This window comes from Neoarthrinium moseri (assembly GCF_022829205.1).
Source record: "Neoarthrinium moseri strain CBS 164.80 chromosome Unknown scaffold5_Wmoseri_CBS_16480, whole genome shotgun sequence".
In the NCBI taxonomy this organism is placed as follows: domain Eukaryota; kingdom Fungi; phylum Ascomycota; class Sordariomycetes; order Amphisphaeriales; family Apiosporaceae; genus Neoarthrinium; species Neoarthrinium moseri.
Genome location: NW_026055119.1, coordinates 748,028 through 766,095, shown reverse-complemented (window position 1 = coordinate 766,095; position 18,068 = coordinate 748,028). Strand labels below are relative to the sequence as shown.

At 52.9% G+C, this 18,068-nt stretch overlaps 7 protein-coding genes across 7 annotated transcripts; 5 read left to right on the top strand and 2 right to left on the bottom strand.

Moving 5' to 3' along the window:
* Positions 1–822: 822 nt before the first annotated feature.
* On the bottom strand, positions 823–2,535 carry JN550_002423 (uncharacterized protein; the record flags this gene model as incomplete). Its single annotated transcript, XM_049313717.1, has 4 exons — positions 823–1,259; positions 1,319–1,581; positions 1,638–2,245; positions 2,296–2,535. The coding sequence occupies 4 exons, from the start codon at positions 2,533–2,535 to the stop codon at positions 823–825; spliced, it is 1,548 nt and encodes a 515-aa protein (XP_049175714.1).
* Positions 2,536–4,508: 1,973 nt separating this feature from the next.
* On the top strand, positions 4,509–5,350 carry JN550_002422 (uncharacterized protein; the record flags this gene model as incomplete). Its single annotated transcript, XM_049313716.1, has 2 exons — positions 4,509–5,039; positions 5,099–5,350. 2 exons carry the CDS (start codon positions 4,509–4,511, stop codon positions 5,348–5,350), a joined length of 783 nt encoding a protein of 260 aa, XP_049175713.1.
* A 791-nt stretch (positions 5,351–6,141) lies between these two features.
* On the top strand, positions 6,142–6,922 carry JN550_002421 (uncharacterized protein; the record flags this gene model as incomplete). Its single annotated transcript, XM_049313715.1, has 3 exons — positions 6,142–6,242; positions 6,307–6,543; positions 6,592–6,922. 3 exons carry the CDS (start codon positions 6,142–6,144, stop codon positions 6,920–6,922), a joined length of 669 nt encoding a protein of 222 aa, XP_049175712.1.
* Positions 6,923–7,419: 497 nt separating this feature from the next.
* On the top strand, positions 7,420–7,800 carry JN550_002420 (uncharacterized protein; the record flags this gene model as incomplete). Its single annotated transcript, XM_049313714.1, has 1 exon — positions 7,420–7,800. One exon carries the CDS (start codon positions 7,420–7,422, stop codon positions 7,798–7,800), a length of 381 nt encoding a protein of 126 aa, XP_049175711.1.
* A 1,578-nt stretch (positions 7,801–9,378) lies between these two features.
* Positions 9,379–10,888, top strand: JN550_002419 (uncharacterized protein; the record flags this gene model as incomplete). Its single annotated transcript, XM_049313713.1, has 3 exons — positions 9,379–9,815; positions 9,871–10,077; positions 10,135–10,888. 3 exons carry the CDS (start codon positions 9,379–9,381, stop codon positions 10,886–10,888), a joined length of 1,398 nt encoding a protein of 465 aa, XP_049175710.1.
* A 1,105-nt stretch (positions 10,889–11,993) lies between these two features.
* JN550_002418 (uncharacterized protein) lies at positions 11,994–12,388 on the bottom strand (the record flags this gene model as incomplete). Its single annotated transcript, XM_049313711.1, has 2 exons — positions 11,994–12,084; positions 12,177–12,388. The coding sequence occupies 2 exons, from the start codon at positions 12,386–12,388 to the stop codon at positions 11,994–11,996; spliced, it is 303 nt and encodes a 100-aa protein (XP_049175709.1).
* A 1,239-nt stretch (positions 12,389–13,627) lies between these two features.
* On the top strand, positions 13,628–17,178 carry JN550_002417 (uncharacterized protein; the record flags this gene model as incomplete). Its single annotated transcript, XM_049313710.1, has 3 exons — positions 13,628–13,688; positions 13,740–15,865; positions 15,928–17,178. 3 exons carry the CDS (start codon positions 13,628–13,630, stop codon positions 17,176–17,178), a joined length of 3,438 nt encoding a protein of 1,145 aa, XP_049175708.1.
* Positions 17,179–18,068: the final 890 nt, after the last annotated feature.

Sequence of the window (18,068 nt, the reverse complement as noted above, 5' to 3'; positions counted from 1 at the left end):
AATGTTTTTGCTATACCATACAACGTCTCAGCCACTAGTCCGACTACTGAGAGACATGTACGTGAACGTCCATTACCTTTCTCCGAAGAGAGAGCTGCATCAATGGCCCAGTACCTGTTAGCTAGTGGCTTTAATCCAAACGAGCAGTTTATATACGCCAATGACTGCGTAATGACAACGTCTTGGGACAGGTGGCTTCGATATATTGGCCCTCCAGGAACGTGGCACATCCAACTTGGGAAAGTCCTCGACAACGATGATGCAGCCCTTTTTGAGAGGCACAAGATAGCAAAAGTCACCAGACTGTTTGTGGAGGCCGGTGCAAAACTTGGAATGCATGCTGTCAAAACGCCGCTTTTCCCTTTCCTGCAACATTCTTTGGGGAGACATTCTAACCAATCAATAGCCCAAATCCGCAACGAAAAGGCCGGGTTAGAAGCAAGGGAAGCTATCAGGGTGCGGCTGTGAATGGAGATGTTTCATGGAATAATTTAGCGAATAACATGGCGAACAAAAGTTAAAAATGACGAATAATATAACGAATGAAATCCTGAAGGGTGAACCCAATCTGATCAAGTAACATATAAACAAATATCGAATAGATGAGAGGAGATTGACGGAACTGAGGGATAATCGACCGCTTACCGCGGGGAGACATCATGACTAGCATCAACAAAAAACATAACCCGATACAACCCTGATAAGGCAGACACTAGGAATACACTTTTAATATGTGGAGTTCCCTGCACCCGCACATATGTAACATAAAATATACAGAAACAGTTCCATCCTGATTCGCATACCTCAAGCGCAACTTCCAACTCAGCATTTGGTTGAGCTCCTTGGGCTGTCCATCGAGAAGTATGCCGAGTCCGACACGTCCGATGAGTAAGTGAAATCACACTTATTGGGGTCGGCCTGATAAATGTCAAGTTCAAGTCCCTGCATCCACTCATTGCCCAAATCTTCAAACACGGGTATTTCAGGAAGGTTGTATAGGAGATCTTTGACAGGAGCAGCCTCCTTGGAACTGTCAGTTTGTGGCGGTTTATGCTGCTCCTTGAATTGCTGAACGAGTTGTGAAAAGCGCGTCCTGATGATGTTGACGAAGCTCTTTCGCGTTTCAGCGGTGAACTGGTCGAAATGATCTTCCAAATCATTGCGCACACCCTCAATCAGCTGGTTCTTCATGAACTCCGTGAACTCTATGTCTTCATCTCGATACTCAGGAGTTCGCTTCCCATCGTCATACTCGTAGTCTTTTCATTTTTATTAGCTTTATGAACAGGCATTGGTAGCTAGGTAGGTTTCATCTTACACGGCGATGGTATCGTCGAAGCTTTAGGGAAGATGATCCGATAGACGTCCTCCCACCTCTCAGCGTTTGTTTTGGTGCCCACTGGCTTCTTGCGTAGTTGGTGATACTGTGATTCACTGATGCCATCCACAAAGTTGTCTGTTGATTTTCTACAAGGCTCATCTGCTCTTTGGTGTTCCTCCAGTAGCTCACCGGTTTGAAACGCTTCACAGCAACGGTTGCACTTATTGTCAGGTTGCTTGTGCGCGCGATATATATGCTCCCTAAAGACCGTCAGTTCTACGGACTGGAAGCTTCGTATCTTGATACAGTGACTTACTTCAATCTCGCCAGCGAGGTCCAACCTGGTCCAGTGCATGCTTGCCGATTGGAGTATTTGGTGGGGTCTCTCTTAAAAAAGGGGCAAGCAAGCTTCAGCGCCGGTGAGGAGCTTACTCTGGACCGTTTGTTGTCTCGCTTGTCGTCTCCGTTCCCATCCCGTCCAGGATCTGAACTATCAAAACTGTCGCGACGATGGGAGCGTTTCTGGCCAGCGACATTGCGTGACGAACTGTTTGATGAAGAGCTTGCGCGACTGGTATTTGTGGATTTCGTCGAGCCGCCTACCCCGGGAGCATGACAAACAAAAGCTGGAGAATCAATCCATTCTTCTAGCATTTCCATTAACTTGTTGATCTCGTCACGCTTCCTTCTGGACAGATAAGCGTCGATGAAGCTCTGACTGGTGGAATGGTGATTGCCTCCGCGTGAAGTACTGGCAGCCTTGGAGGTCATTGCCAGCGAATCGTTGGGTTGCGGGGTGAGTTCTTTCGCCAATGATACAGATCTTGAGACCGGTGGAGTATTGGATTCTCTAGTCAGATTTTCATCCTCGGCCTTCAATGCAAAGTTGGAAGAGTAAATGTTGGCCGTCAGCGGATGTGTTGACTGTGTTCCGTGTTAGACCGCGATGTATGAGGTTGATGCGCTATACTTACCGTATTGGTTACTACCAGAGCGTACTTTGGGTTGATTCTATGACTTGTTGCGTTGCTCGTAGCTTTTGCAGTCCAATTCTTTACCTTCCTCCAGAGCGACAAGGATCGAGCTCGAGGTTTGTGCCGGATGCCGGGTCTGGAGTTTAGAGAATCTGGGTAGCGCTGTGAAGGCAGTCTCAGGAGTGATGGTTGAATACTCAGGGGGCCAAGGTGTGAAGATCTCGGAAGTGTACTAAGCATCGTTTTACAGCACGTATCAGGGGGTGACTCTTAGATGCCGGTAGAGTTCTCAAGTGGCATCGTGAGTATACGAACGGGTGCATTCAACTTGCTGATATTTTGTTCAACTCAGTTGGCTAGTCGCTTGCCTACGGCTAATGGAGTCCAGGGAAGAATTTCTGGGGAAGTTGAGCTAGACAGATCAGGCTGCGAACATGAGGGGTTAAATATGCACGAACACGTATCCAGCGGACGGCGGTTCCAGCTCGCATTTGCGAACGCCGACACCTGCAAAAGGTCGCCATGGCGCTCCAATCAAGGGTAGAGCGATCTATCGGAGGCTATTGATTGGGTTCGCGCAGAGCTTACGAAGCCGGTGCAGTCCGATATCATGGATCGCCTGTTCGCATGTGCGAGTTCGCAAGTTGGGGGCGGAGCCTTATGGTCGACTCGCGTCCGAGGGTCGCGACAAAAGGTCTCCCTAGTCCCTATATATCACATCGGTGATAATCTGCGCACATGATGACTGTACTATCCCTGATGACACGGTGTCAGGCAGGCAATGCATGGACTTGGAGCGTGAAAGCCAGCATTAATTGACAACTGTTATGAGACTGGAGGATTTAGCAGGACTGTAACATAGAGGACGTAGTCACGCGGCTGAGATATAATTGGCGATATATATGAAGGAGGAAGAGAACTTCCAGAGAACAATTGAGGATTGAAGTTGATTTAAACTCCCTGCAGTGGTGCCCCTTGCTTCGTCTTCGACCTATCACATTGACACTGCGAGACTTATTGCTACTGCACAATCTTGGGCATCGACTACGGCGCATGGGACGCGAAACGATTATGGGTCTTGAGACCAGCAGATCTGGGAGGAAAAGATTAGTGTTCGTCACGATTGGGCCTCAAAGTTCCTGGTCTTGCTCGTTTGGCTATCCCGAGTCCGTCGCCCCACCTACTCAGTCCAACGACATTGACACAAGTGTTTGGGCATCAATACAGTCTGCAGTTTACAGTTTACAGTTCTCTCAGCCATAGGCCCATAGACATACATATCCACAATTTGACAGACTTGCATCTTTTGCGGCCTGGTGTTTTGCGACTTTAGTGCTTCATTCAAGCTGTCAGTTTTTGTCAGTTTCGTTAGGAAGTCTCCTCGCTATTCAGAAGGGCGTAGTCGTGACAACTGCTGCCCATAGGGAAAACGAAGGAACATGCCACCGCAAGCCTTCTAGCTAGACACCAGTTGTACATAATCCATCGGCACATGTAAGCAGGCGCGAATTCCGCTGAAGGAAGGCGTTGGGCGGGGCCCTAATCCCAAAGGCGTTGGATTCATCCAGATGGATTTACGTTGGCTCTTCGTATTCCTTATTTGTTATTTGAAATTTGAATCCACGAATAACGACATACCTGAAACTGGGATGATCACATAGCCATTTACTTTATGAAATGTCTATGTTTCTCCACGCAGACAGTGAAGCCACAGCGTGCAGGGCTGGTTAGTGGTCTGTGATGACAATGGTGGCTTTTCCCGTTGTGGCACACTGTCGTAGCCAAGCAACGCCACCTGATGTTGGTTACAGAAAGAACGGCGTAGTAATCCTGGCTGGATTTTAGGAGTGCCTGAGGGCACTGGACCTTTGGTCATACAATTTGGCAGGACCGAGCACCGACATGTTCTGGTCGATCCGCGCCTCTCTGATCGTCAGGAACGGGCAAGCAGGTGCGCCACAAAGTATCTTGACACTCGTATTTTGAGCTGGTTTCCTGGAGCTTGCACACGTCAATACGACTATTAAAACCTCGGCCAAACCAAGAATAATGCACTCCCAACCCCATTTCGGTCTCTACACATCTTGTCTAGGTTTTGCAGCTTCTCATATTATATCGGCTTCGCCATTCCGATCGTTCATACCCTCTTCATAGCCTCCCGACGTTCTCTACGCCAGTCAAGTTACAATCGTTAAGATACTTAGCCAACAGAGATGCGTTCCTCCTCGACAGCATTCTACACATTGGCCTTGGTGCCTCTGGCTGCTTCCGGTCCTTTGAAAGGCTTTTCGTCGTTAGTTTCAAGGATCAACATCGCAAGACCGAAGATCGGCACTGTTCCGTACAACGCCGATATCACTGCCTGCAACGTCCCTGGCACTGTTGCGCTCACGTATGACGACGGACCAGGTCCGTACACAGAAGAACTTCTCCAAATCCTGGAATCCAACAACGTCAAAGCCACATTCTTTATCAACGGAAACAACGGGCAAGGTCCCATCACGGACAATGGCTTTGCTCGTGTTATCAAGAAAGCATATGACGATGGACATCAAATTGCCAGTCACACATGGTCGCACGCAGACCTTGCGCATCTGTCAACTGAAGAGCGGACACGGGAGATGACCCAGCTGGAGGATGCCTTGGAAAGCATCATTGGAGTTATCCCAACGTACATGCGACCACCGTACACCTCATGCGAGGCTGATTGTATGCAAGATATGGATGATCTGGGATATCATGTTGTGAGTCTGCACCCGTACCTCAACGAAAGTACTCTCAGTTGACTGACTCTAACTACCAGGCCAATTACAACATAGATACTAGGGACTGGGCTGGAGACTACAACTTTGCTCGAGAGGTCTACTCTAGTGCACTATCATCGTCGAGCCCGTCTTCGGCAGGCTTCATTGAGTTGACCCACGACATCCACGCCGAGACGGTTCACACCTTCACCCAGTTTATGATCGACGAGGCTCGGGAACACGGTTACAAGCTTGTAACACTTGGGGAGTGTCTCGGCGATCCGGTTAGTAACTGGTACCGCAAATCTTAGAACGGAATTTGGGTACCTGTTGGTCCTCATGAACCACCTCAGCCTAGCAAACCTCCTACTAAACCTCAGCCTCCCGAGGCAGTAAAGCCTGAGCCACCAGCGCGCTCAGCTGGGTTCTTTTCGGGCAAGGTCACGTCACTTCCACAGGTTATATCGATTATGTTATTGTTCGTACATTTGTACAGCATTCTGTATTGACTACTTGCGTCAGCTCGTATCTGTGTCCAGGAAAGGCCACGGTAGAGTACAGGGGACCATTCACCACGTAGGGCAGTTCTAAAATATATGAATCAAGAAAAGCTTCACATAGCGGTCTCCCCGGTTTTGTTGTATAACGAGCCATGAAAACCGGAGCAAGTGGGTCGGTCGGTTCATCCCACAGGTCACGGACGTCGCTCCTGGGATGCACTGCAACTTCCCGCATTACTTGCTGATGTATGAGGCGCGAATTTCCTGCTTTGACTGTTAGCATTTATGTATTTGGTCACGGATTATTAGCCTGCTGCGTCTCGTCAATCGACGCGGACATGACTTGCGACTACCAGACGGAGCGGAGTTTTGAGCAGATGATTGGCTTAATATGGGCCGAAGTTTATCCTCAATTACCCCTTCCAGTTAATGGACCCAGTCGGCCGCGGAGTACCGCAACTGGGCCAAGGACGCCGAGGACACCTGTGATACTTGGCTGTGACTACTTAAGCACGCATGAGGAACCCGTGAAAACGGCGAATATTTCGGCTCAAGTTGTTCCTCGTTCAACATCGTCATCAGCAATCCCCAGATTGAACAGTATGGCCGCCACAGAGAAGGATCCAGTCGCCATTGAGGCGGCGAAAAAGCTCGCCAATGTACCATGGTGTGACCATTACGAGAGGATGATCTCCGGCGTTCTGTATGCTCCGCTCTACCGAATATCTAGAATCCTGTGGCCAACGTAAGGTGCTAACGAGTAATAGATACGACTGCCTAACGCCAGAGCTGGTTCAGGGCCGGTTTAGAGCTCGTCGGTTCATGCACAAATATAACTCATGGTTCCCAGATGATGCAACGCCGGAGTCACTGGAGAAAGGGAGATTTGAGATGTTGAAAGGAGTCTTCGGTGGCGTTGGAGCGGACACCTACATCGAGCCCCCGATCAGCATTGATTACGGCTGCAACATTGTCGTTGGGGACAAGTTCTACTCAAATTTCAAGTACGATCTCTCGCACTTGCCATTGAAGCAGATACTGACTTCGTGCAGCCTAGTAATTCTCGATTGTGGCTTGGTGACGATCGGCGATAGAGTTCTGTTCGGCCCCTTTGTGTCGATCTTCTCGGCCACGCACGAGACAGAGGTGCAGTCACGGCGAGACGGTATCGAGTACGCCCGACCTGTGACTATCGGAGACGACTGCTGGATTGGAGGCAATGTCACAATCATGCCTGGGGTGACGATAGGAAAGGGATGCACGGTCGGTGCAGGATCAGTCGTCACCAAAGATATTCCCGACTTTTCCGTGGCGATAGGCTCCCCAGCCCGCGTCGTGAAGAAAGTCACACCCGTGCCGGATATTCCGAAAACTGACGCGTGATACAGCTTAGAAGAATAGACGTTAGAGCTAGATGATATAGAGTGCGGTAATAAGATATACCAATATCTAAAAGTACTGCCAAACTATCACCACCAGGTATCGGGCATGGCCTATGGGTTTGGGAGCCCTAGTGCGAGGGGCAACCGCCCATCATGAGTCCCCAACCACTATAGAACCCTGAATCATATTTTAAGAAAACCGAGGATTAAGATTGGCAGCGCAAGGTCTAAACTGCGTCCTCGTGCGAGGCACCAATTGCGCGGGTAGATCCGATGGGTAAGGGTTGTGATACTTTGGAGGAGATCTACACATCGACGTATGGCTTGCGTCATAGCCTATTTGCACGCTTTTGATAGCAGCAAAACAATCGCTTCGACGTTACTTTCCCAACTGCGTGCACCTCGTCTGAATGCTCCCTAATCACACCGACTTACTGTACAGTTTGAACTGACATAAAATCAGACAAGTCTCAGATCGTCTTCGCTCACGACCCCACAATGGCCGACCTTAACCCCACGGCACCATCTCAACCGACCACCGACGCAGCTTACAAGTCGGCGGACAATCCAGCCACATCCACGCCCTCGGAGCAGCGTGCTTCGCGCCAAAAGTCAGACGCACCTACAGTTGAAGAGCGAAAGCCGACAAGCGCGGCTTCGGCAGGGCAGGATGCTACCGCCTCGAGCTTGGGCCGAGGGGTGCATGGTGGCGGGCCAGGGGAGGAGACACAAGGGCGAACGCAGGGCCAGCTTGATCGGCGTGAGCTCGAGGGCGAGCAGGTCCGGCCGCCGGGCGAGGGCGACGTTGCCGGCGCAGTGGAGCGGAAGTCCGGCGCTGGTGGAGCTCAGCCGGATTTTGCAGGCGATCTTGACCGGTAAGGCAGCCCTGCACATTTACCTATTGTAAGGGAGGAGACGGCGGCTAATGGCACAACACACAGGAAAAAAGCAGAGCATACAGCGAGCAGAGACGGCTGAAGGCTGAGCATACGGCGAGCGACAATTTGGATAAGGTAGGTAGGATTGCAGGGCCAATGGCAGCCGATGGATGGGTTGCACGCATACGACCTACATGCGGACAGCACTGGGCAATGCGAGTGTTGTCTTACCTATGGATTCGTCTGACAGCACATGTCGGGGTTGTCTCGACACAAGCAATGGGCTGCTATTCTCCAACCCAGAAGCCACTGGAATGCACAATAGATGGTGGCATAGTATATTGTTACTCTCTAAAGATTGCAACAAAAAAACAGTATTTGCTGGCCGGACTCTGACAAATGGGCAAATCGTGAGTATGTGCGTGTTTGTGGCAGTAGTTATAACTCCTGCGACTGCGACGATGTTGCGTTTACAGCGAAGGATGAACTACAGAAAGCTGAGGTGCCTGATTGGGCTGCATCGCTCGTCTATCTTACCTCATCGAGCTGTCTGATGGATTACTATCGCGTCTCGAGTCTGTCCCATTTGAACACAAGATAAGGCCCAGACTCCTCTCGAGGGATTGTAGCATTTGAGGCCAATTGAGGGCTCCTGGGGGCTCTACGCGACCAGATAATTCTTTGCGGTCGTCCCTGCGTTAGAACAAGCTCTCCAAGCTTTGCGCCAAGTTGGGCGAAGGCTTGGGCTTGGCGAGAATAAGACTTTTTGCGTAGCGGATCGTCCTTGGGCGTTGCTCATTTTCCCATACGAACAGTGGCCAGTCGGTCAGCCAAGCCACCCAGTTAGCATTGGCGGCATGGTCCGCATATCAGACCAAACGCCCCAGAATACTGGAAACCCGCCCGACTCCAGCCAGAAACTGCCATGTTACAGGCAGGCATCAGTCGCGCCAGATCTGTGTCGTCGTTCATGTACACAGGGTAGGGGACATAGTAACCTAAGCTGCTGCTACGTCCAAGATCGCCAGTGTATGTATGTAGGCAGAGATGTGTCTAGACCGTGTTGGGGGAAATGTCCACGATCCAGGGGATTGGCGAGGGATGCAGCGTGACGCAATTTAGCAATCCCCAGGAAATAAGTCCCTCTTGGTGCCCTGGGAGCTATCCCTTTTTCTGGCCCCACCGCCGCAACATCTGCCATCTGCGCTGGAATCGGTGGATGTGAAACGTACGCCAAGCCATTGAAATGCCAACGGAGCCATTCAGATCGTCCCTGATCTCTGCGTCGTGGCGCCCCCGTTCAATCTGAGGAAAGCAGTTCCCTGTTTTCCACTGGCGGTACAGCAATGACTTGGTTCCAATTGAGGCCAGCCCCCCGGGCCCCCATGCGGTTCGGCTGGCCGCGCTGCTGTTTCCCGCTTACGATGGGCATCGGGGCCATAATTTGATTGCACCTACGGCCATTGGCAGCAGAGGCCTCCATACAAAACTTGAGCAATCTCTACCACAAGTAGGACACACCCATTCTCTCTTCACTTCAGCTCGGGCCAGGCTATAGACCGGCTGACAACTCCAAGCAATGGCGTCGAGATATTCGCGTGACAACGGCGTCGCTCGCGAGAAGAGCCCCCGTCACTCATCGCAACACAACTCACGAGATGCCGCGCTGCCAAGCCACCGGGGAGACATCATGAATGGCACGCGTCGCGGCCACAAGAAGCACAGGAAAGGCCCCCGCATCAGCCCCGAGGGCGAGAGTGGACGAAGAGGCTTCTACCCGTTCCATTTCTTCAGGATAACATGGCGCTCTACGAGCTGGCTGTCCCGAGCCGTCAACATCCTCTGGCCTGTGGTCCCGGCAGCAATCGCTGTCTACTTCGCCCTGGAGGGCCAACACACCCTCAAGTTCATCCTGCTCTATATCGGCATGGTTCCGTGTGCCAACCTCATCGGGTTCTCTGGGCAGGAGCTCTCCCGAAAGATGCCCCACGTTCTTGGCTCTTTGCTAGAGACGACGTGAGTTGCGAGCCCATCCAATTTGTGGCCTCGGCTGACTTATCATGCATGCTAGTGCCGGATCGGTGGTTGAATTCATCGTGTTCCTACTGTTGTTATTCAACAACCAATTCGTCCTGCTTCAAGGCGCCATATTGGGATCCATCCTGGCGAACATGCTGCTTTGTCTGGGCGCGTGCTTCATCGCCTCGGGTATTCGACGACCAGATGCCACCTTTGACGAAGCCATCAGCGAGGCAGGGAGCGGCCTGCTACTCACCGCGTAAGTCTTCATTTTTGACTACGCCATGCTGTGGCAAGAAAGCTAATGACAGCACAGAGGCATCGGCTTGGCTATCCCCGCCATCTTGGAGCGCTCAACAACGGGCACGGGAGTCGAGCAGTCTGTGATCGATCACAACGTCCTCAACCTCTCGCGTGCTGTGGCAATCTTGCTGCTCATTGCCTACATTGTGTTTGTGTGGTTCCAGACACACACTCACCATGGTATCTTCACCGCCATGTTCGAGCACGACGAGGCACGCGACCACGATCGTGAGAAGGATCTGGACAAGGACAAGTTGACGCTGACCGAGTGCATTATCGCCTTGGTCATCTCGATCGGACTGGTGACCGTCATCGCCTATGGTCTTGTTCAGGAGATTCCGATTTTGATCGAGGAGCACCACCTGACTGATCCATTCATGGGTCTGATCCTCGTGCCCCTGGTCGAGAAGGCGGCGGAGCACCTGACGGCCGTCGACGAGGCTTGGGATAACCAGATGAACTTTGCCCTGTCTCACTGTGTTGGTGCTACCCTGCAGACATCCCTGTTGATCACTCCCCTGGTCGTGCTTATCGGCTGGCAAAAGGAGTTTGCCCTCGACTTCAAGATCTTCGACATGGTGATGCTCATCCTGGCCATCATCACGGTCGGCAACTTCCTCCGAGACAAGAAGTCCAACTACCTGGAGGGAGTCCTCTGCGTAATTGTCTATGTGGCTATCGCCGTCGCTGCGTTCTTCTACCCCGAAGTTCACCATGCCACGGGTACTGCCGAGACCGCAGAGCACTTGGTTGCCAAGCTTCTCTGACCGTAAGCGGCCATGGGGTAAATGTATTCTTCGTTCTTTGGAAAGGGGCCGGACAGCGAGCATGGAGTTGCAGGGTCATCACTATTTTATACGGAATGGTCTCTTACTTTGGCACCATAGTGCGGGTTACGGAACGAACAACAAGATAGCGCGTGTTTATTTATATTGGAGCGGACAAGGGCTCCATTTGGTTCGATACAGCAACAATACTTATATTTTTGAGACATGATTGCTACTTCGGCCAACCACGCGAAGCGGCCAACACGTGAGGATGGTTTAGATCATCCTTTAGGGGCGATGTATTGCCTTGCTACGTGCACAACTGATTCATAGATAATCCCATTTGTGGGCGTATCAGTAGCGTATCGTTCTCTCCAAATGCAATGATGTTTCACTAAACCTTGCACTGCAATTTTAGGCCCCACGAAGAGCCTGGGGGAACGCTACCTCCATAGCCTCGAGAGCAAGGGGGATTCATGGCTGTCTCGCTCCATTCCGCCCATGCGGTGTCTATCCAGCGACGTATGGCTATGGTTATATACAGGCCATGGGGTATTTGCACGAACTTGTTCGAACCTTCTTCTCTGACCTTGAGTAATCCTGACTGGTTCCATAGTGGAACATGCATGGGCTTCGCTTTCGTAGGTTCTATCCTTGGCCATACCTACAAAAACCCAATGGCTTGATAAAGAGCCATGTAAAAATCGGAGTGGATAGGCTTAGGGGAAGTTGAGGAACACAGTGGAACTCGTTGCACACATGTGCAGTGACTTCAACTAAAGCACTCGGATGCTGCATCGCCTGGCCGCTCATCTAGTCGTCATGGGCGCCATGAGGCCTGTCATAATTACTTGGCACTATAAAGGAAACCTCACTTCACTTCACGTCACTGTACGAGTGAAACGGGCAGAATATCGAGAAGTCATAATCGCATTCAGTCATATGCTTTCGTTGCAGAGTCTATTCACGTACGTCGCAGGTGTTCAACAGAGCTACAAGCGCCGCCCAGACCTCCTCTCGTTTGGAGGCAGCCGATGCGCTGTCATGCGACTTGACATTACGATTCCTCCTCGGTGTCCGCGATATTATCACCCAAGCCTCGAATCTACTGGGTCTTCATCTCCTTGTCGGCCTCGACGGCCTTGACGTGCTCGTGGCTCTCGAGGGTCGAGACGGAGTCCTTGGGGAACTCGACACTGTGGTGGGCCCGCCAAGTTAGCTGAGGGCAAGGCCAAAGCGGGGAATGTAGCTGAATGACAGCAGCTCCTTGGGGGGCAGGGAAACATACGCGAAGCCCTTGATCAGGTTGTACTCGTGGGTGATCTTGCCGCCCTGGTCCTGGGCGTGCTTCTTAGCAGCAGCGACCTGGTCGTCGGTGGCGCCGTCCTTGCAGGTAACCTGTTGAGGGGGAAGGAGAAGAGGGGTCAGTCTCGGTGCGCTGAGCAGCAGGTGGAGTCCTCGACTCTGGGCGGATCGGGTACGTACAATGTAGGAAGGCATGTTGGTAATGTTGGTTGTATGGAATAGGCGTCTATTTGCACTGGTGAAGTTCAGGTAATACACTCGCGGAGAAGTGAAGGTCGGGCTTGGTTGTGGTGGTAGGTGTTTGAAACAGTGAGAAGCTGGCATGAGGTGGGTGGGTATGTGTTAGAGCTTTATAAAGGAACGACGCAAGAGTATCGGTAGTACTCCGTTGCAACATTAACTAACAACCCAAGGACCCAGTAGACTATTACTCACTCCGTCGACAGCCGCGCAAGCCAAGCAGAATGGATACAAGGCCAGGCATGGCATGGCAAGGCGAGACGTGACAAGCCGAGGGCAGGACAGAGATGGGATGCCTACGTCATGCCCGAGAGTCTCGCTTCTCAGCACCACCACTACTAACCAGCAAAGAGGCACCCGACACCTGCGCCAACCACACCAGCTGCGGCGCCTATCTTGGGCTGACTGGGACTGGCCAGATGCACTCGCACAAAGGTTGCGTGGAGTCCTCGGAGTACCCACCACGTCGCTGCATGCAGAGGCTGGGCTGGACACTTTCTATTCCGACGACTTGTCTGTGGCCGGAGGGCCCTTCGGAATACCAGGTTTTGGGCCATTTCAGAAGAGTCACTCGGACAATTGCGTAACCTGCTCGCCTGCAGGCTAAGCCGCTAGCTTTCGTCCTGCCTGCACATAATCATACATTATCTCCATTGGCCCATGCATGGAGCTGAGTTGGCGGTGGTCGGATCCGATCTGATCTGGACCAAGATCCTGGCCTGTGACAGACAGTAGTAGTGGCCGGCCGATCAGAGCCCAGCCACGAAGACGGAACGACGAGACAAGAGAACCCGGATGGATGACTAGATCCCCTCCTCTCCCCGAGGTTGCTGGACAACTGACCAAGCTGGAGATGCCACCCTAACTTGCATTAGGTAGGTAACTTATTAGGTGCCATGGGCTCCCTTCAGTCCCCTCGATGAGCCCCGCTTCCGTCATGGGCAACGGGCGCCCTCACACGACCCCGCGCTAGAATGAATGAAGCCTGGAAGCCCCCTGTTATCGGCGTTATCGATTAGATAGCGCTAGCGGAAACGGCCAGGGTCCGCCAAAAAATTATTTGCATTGGGGACATGGGGACGCTGGACCAACGGGCACTTTTTCGGTGTTCGCCTCGACCTCGACCAAGTCCCAGGCCGAAAAGTCAGTCGACCGAGTACGCGATTCCCCGATTCCCATCGCCGCGTCGCAGCCATGGAGGACCAGTCACATAAGCCTCATCGCAAGGCCAAGGAGAAGAAGCAGCAGTCCGGGGGTATGTCTCACCGATCTTTGTTCCACAATCGCCGCCGCTGACCGCGTCCAGATCGCAACCCCAAGGCCTTCGCCGTCTCGAATCCCGGCAAGCTCGCGAGACAAGCCGCCAGATCCTCAGACATCAAGGAGAAGCGTCTCCATGTCCCCCTCGTCGACCGCCTGCCCGAGGAGGCGCCCCCGCGCCTCGTCACCATCGTCGGCCCGCCCGGCGTTGGCAAGACCACCCTCCTGAAGTCTCTGATCCGCCGATACGCCAAGGAGACCCTGTCCGAGCCCCAGGGCCCCATCACCGTCGTCACCTCCAAGAAGCAGCGCCTCACCTTTGTCGAATGCCCCAACGATCTCGAGGCCATGGTCGACATGGCCAAGATTGCCGACATCGTGCTGCTGATGATCGACGGCAACTACGGCTTCGAGATGGAGACCATGGAGTTCCTGAACATACTCTCCGCCACCGGTATGCCCGGAAACATCTTTGGTGTCTTGACCCACCTGGATCTTTTCCGCAAGCCTCAGGGACTCAAGGACGCCAAGAAGAGACTCAAGCACCGCCTCTGGAGGGAGCTCTACGCTGGTGCCCACCTCTTCTACCTGTCCGGTGTCATCAATGGCCGTTACCCCGACAGAGAAGTCCACAACCTGTCGCGTTTCCTGTCCGTCATGAAGAATCCCAGGCCCCTGATCTGGCGCAACAACCACCCGTACAGCATCATCGATAGCGTCAGGGATGTGACCCATCCCACCGCCATCGAGGCCGACGAGAAGTGTGACCGCACCGTCGCTCTCTCTGGCTATCTGCGAGGAACTAACTTCTCGGCCAAGGGGCAGCGGGTCCACATTCCTGGCCTGGGGGACTTCACCGTGAAGAGCATGGAAGCCTTGCCAGATCCTTGCCCCACTCCTCAGATGGAACAAGCCATTGCAAAGGCCACGGGAAAGACAGGCCGGAGGCGCTTGGATGAGAAGGAGAAGAAGCTCCATGCTCCTATGAGCGACCGCAGTGGCCTGAAGATCGAAGGCGATGCTATTTGGATCACACGCGAGAAGGGCTTCAACTTCGACAAGGATGATGTGGAGGGAGAGCGTGGCGAGGGAGAAGAGCTCATCGTCGGCCTCCAAGGCGAGAGGAAGCTTCTCGGTCAGACCGAGGATGGCATGCAGCTGTTCCGTGGGGGCGAGAAGATCTCCAGTGTTCCCGAGGAAGAGGATACCGGCCGGAAGAAGCCAAGATCTGCGAGGTTCGCTGAAAGAGAAGAGAATGACGACGACTTGCCCGAGGACGAAGGGTTTGGTAGCGGCGAAGATGACGAAAACGAAGACGGCGTCTCGGACGAAGAGGCTGAGTTTGACGAGAAGAAGTTGGGCAGCATGTTCCGCAAAGAAGCAGACAAGGCCGGCAAGGAAGAGGACGTAGCATTTGCTGATAGTGACTCTGATTTGGGATCGCTTTCTGGCGATGATGATGAAGAGGTCAACTCAGAAGACGACTTTGATGACGAGGATGACGAAGAAGCTGCCGCGCTTCGCTGGAAGGACAACCTGACAGAGAGGGCCCATAAGCTTCACGGCAACCGTCCATCGTACCGAACGGCTGACCTGGCCAGGCTGATGTACAATGAATCCCTTACTGCGGAGGAGATTCTCAAACGTTGGAAGGGCGAAGTTGATGAGGCAGAAGAGTCCGAGGAGGACATTGAGGCTGACTCTGAGGACGAAGAGTTCTTCAAAAAGACTAAGCAGGAGAAGGACGATAGTACGAGTGACGACCGCCCGATCCCCGTCTACGACTACGAGCAACTCGAAGCCAAGTGGTCAACTCCCGACAACGTCGAACTGCTGAGACAGCGCTTCACCACTGCTACACTTGGCGCAGGAGACGGCGAAGAAGGAGATGACGATTTTGACGGGTTCGGTGATGACGATGACGAAGGTGACGGCGAGTTCGAGGATCTCGAGACCGGTGAGCAACACAAGGCAGAGCCAAAGCCGGCCATGAGCCTCGAGGAAGAGCGTGCCCGGAATGCCAAGCGTAAGGAGGAGCTGAAGTTGCGCTTCGAGGAGGAGGACAGGGAAGGTTTCTCCAACGACAAGGCGAACGCCCGAAGAGAAGCCGGAAATGATGCCGAGGAGTTCGGAGAGGATGATTGGTACGACGCACAGAAGGCGCTTATTCAGGTAAGTTCTTTGACATCCGGCGCCCTTGGATGATACAAGTGCATCATATCTAACATGAACAGAAACAACTCGACATTAACAAGTCCGAGTTCGAGGCCCTGGACGAACGGCAACGTGTCGCCGTTGAGGGATACAAGGCTGGCAAGTACGCCAAGATCATCATCGAGTCGGTGCCGGCCGAGTTTGTTGATAACTTCAACACGAGGTTGCCCGTTATCGTGGGTGGCCTTGCACCTACGGAGGACCGCTTCGGCTACATTCAGGTCCGCATTAAGCGTCACAGGTGGCACAAGAAGATCCTCAAGACGAACGACCCCTTAATCTTCTCGCTTGGCTGGAGGAGATTCCAGACGATGCCAATCTACAGTACGACGGATTCACGGACACGAAACCGCATGCTCAAGTACACCCCCGAGCACATGCATTGTTTTGCAACTGTCTATGCTCCCCTCATCGCCCCCAACACGGGTTTCGTGTGCTTCAACTCGTTTTCTTCTGCGAACCCGGGATTCCGTATTGCCGCGAGCGGTACTGTGCTCAGCGTTGACGAGTCGACCGAGATTGTCAAGAAGCTGAAGCTCACCGGTGCACCGTACAAGGTGTACAAGAACACAGCCTTCATCAAAGACATGTTCACTTCCTCGCTCGAGATTGCCAAGTTCGAGGGCGCTGCCATCAAGACGGTCAGTGGAATCAGGGGTCAGATCAAACGAGCTCTTTCCAAGCCTGAGGGACACTTCCGAGCTACCTTTGAGGACAAGCTTCTGATGTCCGACATCGTCTTCCTGCGTGCCTGGTACCCCATCAAGCCGCACCGCTACTACAACGTCATGACGAACCTGCTCGGTTCATGGCAGGGCATGCGCCTCACCGGCGAGGTCCGACGCGACCAGGGCATCGCGACCCCGATGGAGAAGAACAGCAAGTACCGGACCATCGAGCGGCAGACGCGCCACTTCAACGCTCTCAAGGTGCCCCGCGCCCTGGCGGCCGAGCTGCCCTTCAAGTCGCAGATCGTGCAGATGAAGCCGCAGAAGCACAAGACGTACATGCAGAAGCGCGCCGTGGTGCTCGGCGGCGAGGAGAAGAAGGCGCGCGACCTGCTGCAGAAGATCACGACGATCCGCAAGGACACGGACGCCAAGCGCCGCGCCAAGAAGGAGGAGAAGCGCGCCGAGTTCCGCAAGAAGATGGCCCTCATGGGCGAGAAGAAGGAGGCCCGCGAGAAGCGCGAGAAGAAGGAGTACTGGGAGCGCGAGGGCCGCAAGAGGAAGGCTGGCGACGAGGGCGGTGGCGGCAAGAGGAGGAGGTAAGAAGGTCGAGGTGGTGGGAGATGGATGATAGTCTGTCGGGTGTATTTATAAGGCTCTAATTACATGCGGTGCACATGATACCATATAGAAATGATATATCATCATACCGCCCAAATCAGCTTTCTGAGTAAGCCCTTCCTTTTCTAGAGAGCGAAACAGCTCTCGGATGCCCACTATTCAAGTCTTCTGTGCATTTTCGTATGAATGCTACACAGTGCTCGCCTATGACCGACAGTATGACAGGCTATATCATTATTTAGCTACCGCATTGCCTTGGAAAATCTTGCAGGACGTCACAGACCAGGCTCTGCGGTAATATAGACTCAATTTTCGCCTGACTCGAACCATAAAGTAAAGTCTCTATAAGAAGGCCCAAGAAGCTCCATAGAAATGTCCCCCCATGCTACAAAACTCACTGAAACACGTACATCGTGAAAACTGCGAAAGACTGTAGGAGACAGTCTACATTACCGCTTGACAGCTCTAAGATTAATAATCATCAAATTGCCATACATCTATCTTCTTGCATGGGGTAAAATAATATATCCTCCACATGTTTGACTAGGTGTGGGCCTTGTTGCTGATGAAGATCTCGAGAAATGAGCTCGACAGACAGCCGTGTCAGTACGGAGCTCGGTGGGCGAAAAGGAGGAGGAAAAGTCGGCGTGGAGTGGGGTCGTTTCAGTCACGGCACAGCTCTAGACGGCGCCGGGGCCCGAGGACATCACCGATGTGGGGGTCGCCGGAGGCGTCCATGTCAGCTGGAGTCAGGTTACGGGTTACAATGTGGATCGATATGAGTTGATGGGGTACGACACCAATAACGCGAGTCCGTTTATTGTCAATATGGGCGTGCATGGGACGAGTGCGACACTGACTGGTCTAGTGTC